This window comes from Myotis davidii, unplaced genomic scaffold (assembly GCF_000327345.1).
Source record: "Myotis davidii unplaced genomic scaffold, ASM32734v1 scaffold591, whole genome shotgun sequence".
Taxonomy (NCBI): Eukaryota; Metazoa; Chordata; class Mammalia; order Chiroptera; family Vespertilionidae; genus Myotis; species Myotis davidii.
This window is the reverse complement of record NW_006284340.1, coordinates 2,129,652-2,139,151: the sequence shown is the minus strand read 5'-3', so window position 1 is coordinate 2,139,151 and position 9,500 is coordinate 2,129,652. Positions and strand designations below refer to the sequence as shown.

The window sequence follows — 9,500 nt, the reverse complement described above, 5'->3', positions numbered from 1 at the left end:
AACGGAAACTTCATGCCTGCTAATTAGCAAGTCCCTCTGTCCCTCTCCTGCCAGCCCCTGGAAACCACAATTCCAATCCATAATTCTATGAGTTTGACTATTTTAGATGCTTCATGTGAGTGTAATCATGCAGTATTGTCCTTCTGTAACTGGCTTATTTCACTTTGTGTCATATCCTCCAGGTTCATACACGTTGTTGTATGTAGCAGAATTTCCTTCTTTTTTAAGTCTGAATAATATTTCAGTGCCTGTATTTACCACTTTTTCTCTATCCATGTATTCTTCAATGGACATCTATGCTGTTTCTACATGTTGTGACTAGTGTTGCAGTGAATATGGGGGTGCTAATAATCTCTCTGAGATCCTGATTTCAATTCTTTTGGATGAATACTCAGAAGTGGGATTGCGGGATCATATATAATAAAGTATATAAAATACACAGAATCCTTTTATATGCTGCATTTAACCATTAGTATTTCTCCATTTTACTAGTCTTTTTTTTTTTTTTTTTTTAAATACATTTTATCGACTCTTTACAGAGAGGAAGGGGGAGAGATAGTTAGAAACATCGATGAGAGAGGAACATCGATCAGCTGCCTCCTGCACATCTCCCACTGGGGATGTGCCCGCAACCCAGGCACATGCCCTTGACCGGAATCGAACCTGGGACCTTTCAGTCCGCAGCCCGACGCTCTATCCACTGAGCCAAACCGGTTTCGGCCATTTTACTAGTCTTTTAAAAAATATTTTTATTGATTTCAGAGAGGAAGTGAGAGGGAGAGAGAGATGGAAACATCAATGATGAGAGGGAATCATTGATCAGCTGCCTCCTGCATGCCCCCAACTGGGGATCAAGCCCACAACCCAGGTCTGTGCCCTGACCCGGAATCGTACCATGATCTCTTGGTTCGTGGGTCGATGATCAATCACTGAGCCATGCCAGCTGGCCTGGGGCAGTCTCTCCCCCACCTTCTTCTTTTCCCTTTTCCTGTCTTATATTGTGAAATATTATGTGTTTATCTCTCCACATTTTTTTCTATGTTCTTACAATCATACACAATAGGTGAATTGAATTTTGAGGGGAGGGAGCATTATTTTCTTTTATGAAAGAGAGGATCATATTACTTGCATTCTTTATTTTAAAAAAGTATTACTGATATGCCCATTAGATCAATACTTACAGGTCTAATGCTTTAAGATACCATTAATATTCCATAGAATATACATTTTGTTTATACATATTATATATTTTTTTGTGATTTGAAGATGACCTATTGTAACACTGATTACTAAGTCTGCCACCTTAATCTTTTAGGAAACCTAATAAAAGAGTAGAAGTGGCCCAACTGAATGATGTGATGGATACTATGCTAGAGAGGGCTGGTGTGGACAATCAGGAGTATACAGGGCCAACTCAGGTAATTGTGAAGATCTGTGTGACCTAGGTAGTGGTTACAAGCATACGCTCTGGATGGTAGGATGCCTGTATTGGATTCTGTCTTAGATGCCATTTATTGGCTGGTGACCCTGGGCAAGTCATTTAATGTATTTGTGCCTCGTTTTCCTCACCTGTAAATTAGAGATGATAATAATATTTACCTCACAGAGTTGTTGTGGAGATTAATGACATAATGAATGTAAAGGACTGAGAACAGTGCTTGGCATGTGGTAAACCTTGTATAATTAATTGTTAGTACAGTTGACCCTTGAGCAACAGGGGTTTGAGCTATGCCATCCATTTATATGTGCCTTTTTTTCAATTACTAAGTCTGCCACCTTAATCTTTTAGGAAACCTAATAAAAGAGTAGAAGTGGCCCAACTGAATGATGTGATGGATACTATGCTGGAGAGGGCTGGTGTGGACAATCAGGAGTATACAGGGCCAACTCAGGTAATTGTGAAGATCTGTGTGACCTAGGTAGTGGTTACAAGCATACACTCTGGATGGTAGGATGCCTGTATTGGATCCTGATCCTGCCATTTATTGGCTGGTGACCCTGGGCAAGCCATTTAATGTATTTGTGCCTCGTTTTCTTCACCTGTAAATTAGAGATGATAATAATATTTACCTCACAGAGTTGTTGTGGAGATTAATGACATAATGAATGTAAAGGACTGAGAACAGTGCTTGGCATGTGGTAAACCTTGTATAATTAATTGTTAGTACAGTTGACCCTTGAGCAACAGGGGTTTGAGCTATGCCATCCATTTATATGTGCCTTTTTTTCAGTAAATAATGTAACATATTTTCTCTTCCTTATGATTTTCTTTTTTTTTTAATATATTTTAATGATTTTTTACAGAGAGGAAGGGAGAGAGATAGAGAGTCCTTATGATTTTCTTAATAATATTTTCTTTTCTTTAGATTACTTTATTGTAAGAATATAGTATATAAGACATATAACATACAAAATATGTGTTAATCGACTGTTTATGTTATTGGCAAGGCTCCCGGTCAAGAGTAGACTATTAGTAGTTATGTTTTGGGGAAGTCAGAAGTTGTCCATGGACTTTTGACTGCATGGGGGTTGATGCTCCTAACCCCTCCCTGCATTGTTCTAGGGTCAACTGTATTATTATTATTATTATTATTATTACTACTACTACTACTGTATTTCATTGAATATTAAGCACTATAGATTATTTTGCATACCAATAAAAAGCACTGCCAATTTGTGCTTTCTTACCACTTGTAATTTTTATTTTGTGCTTAATGAAAGGGCTCTTTCAATCTTACATAGATATAGATGTTTTATGAAGGCTATTTTTTGTTTCATAAATCTTTATTTTTATAGAATTGGAAACATAGTTCAAAATAAGACACTCTTATGTAACCTTTACCCAGATTCACCAGTTGTTTACGTTGTGCCCTATACGCTTTGTCATTCTCTCTCCTTCTCTGCGTATCTCTGTAAGTGTAGTTTTTTCTGAACCATTTTAGAGTAAGCTGAAAACATCATGCCATTTTTTGTGTATAGTCCTTTTTTTTTTAATTTAAACATATTTTTTTATTGACTTGAGAGAAGAAGGAAGAGGGAGAGAGAGATAGAAACATCAATGATGAAAGAGAATCATTAATTAGCTGCCTCCTGGACCTACCCCCGCCCCCTCCCCACTGGGGATCAAGCCCGAAACCTGGAAATGTGCCTGTGAGAGAGAACCATTAATTAGCTGCCTCCTGCACCTACCCCCTCCCCCGCTACTGGGGATCAAGTCTGCAACCTGGGAATGTGCCCGAACTAGGTATCTAATAGTGACTTCCTGGTTCATAGGTCAACACTCAACCTCTGACCCACACCGGCCAGGCTGTCACTTTTCTTTAGACAACTATAATCTGAAAGAGTTCTTAGTGTTTCTTGATCTTGATATTTAGGAGAGCATAGGCCAGTTATTCTGTAGAATGTCCCTCAATTTTGGTTTGTCTGATGTGTAGTCATAATTAGATTCAGGTTTTGTATTTTGGCAGAAATAACATAAAAGTGATATTGTGATCTCAGTGCATTATATACAGAGGTTCAATGATTAGACACAGATTTTAGAAAGTAAGAAGTCATTTTTATATATAAGTATTTATAACAGAAAATGTAAGTGAAATAAATCAAGGTGTTTCTAAAACTTAGTTCACATTCAGGGTGATTAAATCCTAAAACGTTTTTATTGACAAGACCATAATAAATGCTAATTAACTTATCTTCTGCCAGATGCACAAACTGCTACATACATTGAGGAAGGAACAGACTATTTATAATACAGTATTTCATGAACTTATTCGACAAGTCAGTGTGGACTGTGCAGATAGAGGAGAGCTACTGTCCAAAATCAGGTGAGAGCTGTTATTGGAGTATTCCAGAATTTTATATTAGAATTCTGTTTTTATCTCTGCATTTGGGAAAATCACAAAAGTACACTTCTCTGTCATTTTGATAAGAAGGAGCCTAATTACATTTTTATTATATTTTCTATAATAAAAATATAATAGTTGAGAACTTCCTTAAGGTGATTTCTGTTGAGATGTTTGACATCATGTTCTTTTATGATTGGGAGTGAACTGCTATGTGAAATGGTGGGAAAAGTATAAATTCTGAAGCTAGACTGATCTGGTTTCAAATTATCATCTGTTTGTGACCTAGGTAAAAGTGTGAGATTTATTTTTCTCACCTGTAAATGAAGAAAATAGCTACTATGAAAATTTTCATTTGTTTATTTGATCATTACTCAGTCAGTAATATTTATTGATTGTCTACTCTGTCAAGCGTTAAGATGCTTCATAGGATCGTGGTGAGGTTTAAATGAAAGCACAGAATTAGGTACTCAATAAATATAATTGTTATAGATGATGATAATAAATACTATTATTATAATCCTCCTCATCACACTGGTACTTTCCAAAAGCTGAAAGAAACAGGAGAATTAAAATACTGGGTTCTGCAGCTTACTTGCTATAGAGTCATATCTGTTTCTCCTGAATGGGCATTAATAATATAAATTTGCCCTATTTGTCCACTATGATTTATGGAAGCTGAGCTCCCCTGTCTGACAGTGCTGAGACACTAAAAGCAAAGCCATGAATAAGAGACAATCAAGATTAGATACTAAGGAGTAAGTTGTTGAAACATCACCAAGAGCTGGAGAATGCCAAATTAGAATGAGGATACGGACAACTAAAGTCTGAGGTGTGAACCTAAGAACAAAGCCAGGAGGGATAGGTGAGGAATCCTGGCAGAGGAACTAGATGACCTACAGTGTATCCAAACCTTCCCTTTCTGAGGAGTTGATGTAAGCAGGAGTCTTCTCGCTGACTTTAGGAGTTAGCTTCTAGAGGCCAAAATAGGGTGGGGTTCTATCCCAGGAAGTCTAAACAGAAAGAGACAGGCAGGCAAGCCAAAGCCCTTTAAGAAAAGTTGAGTCATACACTAGGGAGACAAAAATACTAACTCTAGAGTTCCAGAGATAGGATCAGACTAGGTCTTCAAAGCCAAGGATTAGAATAGGGTAAAGTTGGAGTTAAGAATACAAAGAAGGTGAGAATAGGCAACGAGGTTTCCGGGTGACTGCTGCAAACATTCATGATGTGTTGTGGAATGGCGAAACACTCCGTAGGTCCCCAATATTCCAGTGGCCAGCATTTCGTTGTGGTAGGAGCTCTTTTGAAGGTCTAGGGGCAACCTTCAATTAGAAAGTCTTTTGTTGTCCTGAGCCTGGTATCTTAGAGCAGCGGTCGCCAACCTTTCAGGCCTCACAGATCACCAGTGGTCCGTGGACCACCGGTTGGCGACCGCTGTCTTAGAGGGTTTTCCCTATGTCACAAGTTTCTTGTGAGGACCCATTAGAAGGCCCCAGTAAATGGTAACAACATGCATGCCCTGGAAATCATGCTTGGTGTCAGCCTCGAGCCTCCTCTCTCTGCATGGTACTGTAGCTTTGTGCTCTGTCTCGTTGAGTGCTTTCTAGTCAGCTAGAGTGTGTCTCTGCTTTTCAGGCACCTGCCTCTGAGGCCTGTTGGTGCAGAAGGAGGATTTCATATGGAACAGCATTTCATTATAACTGTTTTATAGGGGGAAGAATAGCTGCCAGATGGGGTGTGAGCTGAACAGGACTCTCTGATGACACAGAAATAGGGCTGACGCTGTAATTCTTTTTGGTTGATACTATAAATATCTCTGGATGCAGGCACCTGACTTTTTTTCAGTTGTTATTTTTCCCAAACATTTTATTATGGAAATTTCTAAATACCTATAAAAATCGATTGGCTTTTACTGTGAGTTCATGTATATACCTACCACCTAGATTCTGTCATTTCAGTCAACTTGCTTTATCATTTGTCTAGCCATCTAGCCATTCTTTTATTCATCAGTTTCATGCACTGCAGAGTAAATTGCAGACATCTGTGTATTTTCCCTTACACATTTCCACATGTATATTATTAACCAGAGTTTACTGTTAGTCTGTAAAATTTATGTGTAAAATTTACATATACTGAAATGCACAGATCTTGCACTTGTGGGCTTTTGACAAATGCATATACTTACAGAGCCCAAACCCTTATAATGAATTGAGTATTACCATCACCCCACAAAGTTCCCTAATGCTCTCTCCCAGTAAATACCCACCCCCACTTCTCCAGAAGTTCCTATTTCTTTCCATCTTAGATTAGCTTTGCCTATTTAGGAACTTTCCATAAATGGGATCATGTACTACCTATTGTTATATGTAAGACATTTCGAGTAGCATGCTTGTGAGATCCATCCATATTGTCGCATGTATTGATGGTTGGTTCCTTTTTACTCTGAGTATGATGTGAATGGGACAAAAACCAGTTTATCTGTCCCCCTATTGATGAACACTAGGTTGTTTCCAGTTTTGGGGGGTATTTTGAAAAAAATACTATGAACCTAATTGTTTAAATCTTTAAAATGTACTTTAATTTCTTGGATAAATATGTAGGAGTGAGAATGCCAGTTCGTAAGGTAGATTCACATTTCTTTTTATAAGAAATTGTCATGTCCTTTCCCAAAGTGGTTGTACCATTGTATACTTCCACTGACAATGTAGGAGTGTTCTGGTTACTCCATATTTTCCTCACATTTGGTTTTGCAAGTCTTTCTATTTTTGACAATTCTGGTGGGTGTGTAATAGTATGTTATTATGGTTTTAACTTGCATTTCCCTGCCAACTGATTATGTTGAGCACTTTTTCATGAGCTTATTGAGGATGTGTTCTTTTTGTGAAATGTTTAAATGTTTGCCTATTTTATTTTTATTTTTTTAAATGTATTTTATTGATTTTTTATAGAGAGGAAGGGAGAGGCATAGAGACTTAGAAACACCGATCAGCTGCCTCCTGCACACCTCCTACTGGGAATGTGCCCGCAGCCAAGGTACATGCCTTTGACTGGAATCGATCCTGGGACCCTTCATTCCGCAGGCCGGCGCTCTATCCACTGAGCCAAACCGGTTAGGGCTATTTGCCTGTTTTAAAATTGTGTTGTTTGTCTCTTTATTATTGAGTTGTAGGAGTTCTTTATGTATCTTAGAAACTAGTCTTTTGTCATATGTATAAAATTTCATTTTATATTTACATATATTTTATGTATTTATATGTATATTGAGTACTATATACATATACATATTTTTTTATATTTTTTTTATTGAATTCAGAGGGGAAGGAAGAGACAGAGAGAGAAACATCAGTGATGAGAATCATTGATCGGTTGCCTCCAGCACGCCCTCTTCTGGGGATCGAGCCTGCAACCAGGGCATGTGCCCTTGACTGGAATCAAACCTGGGACTCTTCAGTCCGCAGGCCGACGCTCTATCCACTGAGCCAAACAAGCTAGGGCTAGTGCTGTATATTTTTGTTATTCCTAAAAATATTCCTGAGTTTTGTTCAGGACATGATAAAATTACTTGAAAACAGTTTGATCCTTTTGCGCCTTTAGGTGGGACCAAACAGTGCTCAATTTAGGGCTAATTATTTGTGAATACTACTGAGGCAAGACTTTTCTTTGAACTGTATCCAGCGTGCCATGAATCATGAGTTTTTCCCATCCGGCTAGTTGGAATAGGCACCATGGATAGTTTGTTCACATTTATCCCTTGGTCGTTACTTAGCTAAATGCTTAAGGGGAACCCTCTGCAGACTTCCAGAGGCCTCTTTCTGTGCAGATCCTTCTCTCTGGTACCTGTCCTTTGAACTCTAATCCCTTTGATCTCTCCAGACTCAGCTCTGTCTCCTTAACTCAGTCCAGTGAGAGCAACCACAGGGTTTATTTTTCTGAACTCTCAGGTGTCACTTTCTTTCATTGTATGATATCCAGTGTTTTGATAATGGTTTCACATATTTTGTCTTTTGTTGTCATTATTTTAGGCCAGAGACTAAATTTAGTTCCACTGTATTTCTTTTTATAATTGTTGTATCTGTACCACAATCCTTTGTATAGAATAATGTTCTTCATAAGTTTTAGGGAAAAAATTATCAGTGATGACCTCTTTGATGAACGTCTGTTCTCCATTCTCTGTTTTCTCTTTCTGGAACTCTGATTAGACTTATATTAGACATTCTCATTCTATGCTCTTTGTCTCTTAATCTCCTTTTTATAATTTCTAATTCCTTGCCTCTGTGCTGCATTCTGGGTAATTTTTCCCAGGCCACTAATATCCTCTTGAGCTAGCTGTACTCCTATAACCCATCTGTTGAGCTTACCATTCAATAATTATAACTTTCATATTTAATAAGTTTTTATTACTTATTAATTTTTAGATTCCATATTTTGTTTCTCAAATATTTCATGCATAGTTTTATATTCTAAATCTGGTAATCCTAATATATGAAGATCGTCAGTATGTAAACCTCCTGTTTTTTGTTTCGTCTGAGTCTCATTCATAATGGTTTATTTATATAAGTATTTTGCAGTTTTTGCTTATGTGGCTAATGCTTGGCTAATCTTAATCATTAAGTCCTCAGGACATAAGTCATGGATGCTTCCTGAAGGGGAGTATTTGCATTTCCTCCCTTCTGGAATCCTGGATTGATGCAGTAGTTCTACACTCAGGTCTCCCACTTTAAAGATGCCTGAGACTTAGTTTCTGGGACCCATGTTGGTGTTTTTACTGCGGCAACCCTGACTTTGGGTTTGCCTAATAAATACTGCGTACCACTTCCTATTCCATTCTTAGGTTATTGTATTTTGTTTGTTGTTTTGTTTTTTATTCCTAGAGACATTTTTTTTCTTCCTGAAAGCCCATTAATGCTTCAAAAAGTATGCTGTAGCATGGATATAGTTGTTGTGTAATGAGAAGGCCCTGCTATATTAGTAGGAGGGGAAATCCTGAAGGTGTTCTTAAAATTGGTTATTTCCTGATATGTGACTTGCATATTAAGCTGATAAACTCTCACTTTAAGTGTTTAAATCTTTCTGCCTGAGGGTAAGAGATTAAACTAACTGACTATTCCAACTCAAATATATTATAATTTTGGGGTCTCAGGGTTAGGATAAAATACCTCAATCACTTTTAATACAAATGAAGACTGCTCAGTTATGGTATTTGTAATTTATCATCTGTAATCATTTCCAAATATTTTGTTTGGTTTTATTCAGAAACAAAAGAAACAACTTTGTATTTAAGGTTTTTGGTTTTTGTTTGTTTGTTTTTTAATGTTTAGATGAGGATATTTTTTCCATTGATTTTTAGAAAGAGTGGGAAGGAGGAAGGGGGTGGGGGGAGAGAAACATCGAGGTGAGAGAGATACTTTGATTGTCTCCCGCATGCGCCCCCACTAGGGGCTGGGGTTTGAACCCTGTAACCAAGGTACCTGCCCTTGGTACATTCCCTTGTCCAGGAATCGAACCTGAGACCCTTCGGTCTATGATTACAGATGATAACCACTGAGCAAACTGGCAAGGGCAGGTCCTTTTTTCTTTTTAAATAGTGGTTACATTTTGGTCTGTTTGAGGAAAATGGTTTTATTCATAGATTCAACTATTTGTAAAAATTCCACT

At 37.7% G+C, this 9,500-nt stretch overlaps 1 protein-coding gene across 1 annotated transcript in view; it reads left to right on the top strand.

Moving 5' to 3' along the window:
* Positions 1 to 9,500, top strand: part of AXDND1 (axonemal dynein light chain domain containing 1) — a 47,675-nt gene that overhangs the window by 8,227 nt on the left and 29,948 nt on the right. The window contains exons 7-8 of the mRNA XM_015569934.1: positions 1,316 to 1,418; positions 3,703 to 3,824. Of these exons, the coding sequence (XP_015425420.1) occupies positions 1,316 to 1,418; positions 3,703 to 3,824 (225 nt within the window). The remainder of the gene's footprint in view (positions 1 to 1,315; positions 1,419 to 3,702; positions 3,825 to 9,500) is intronic.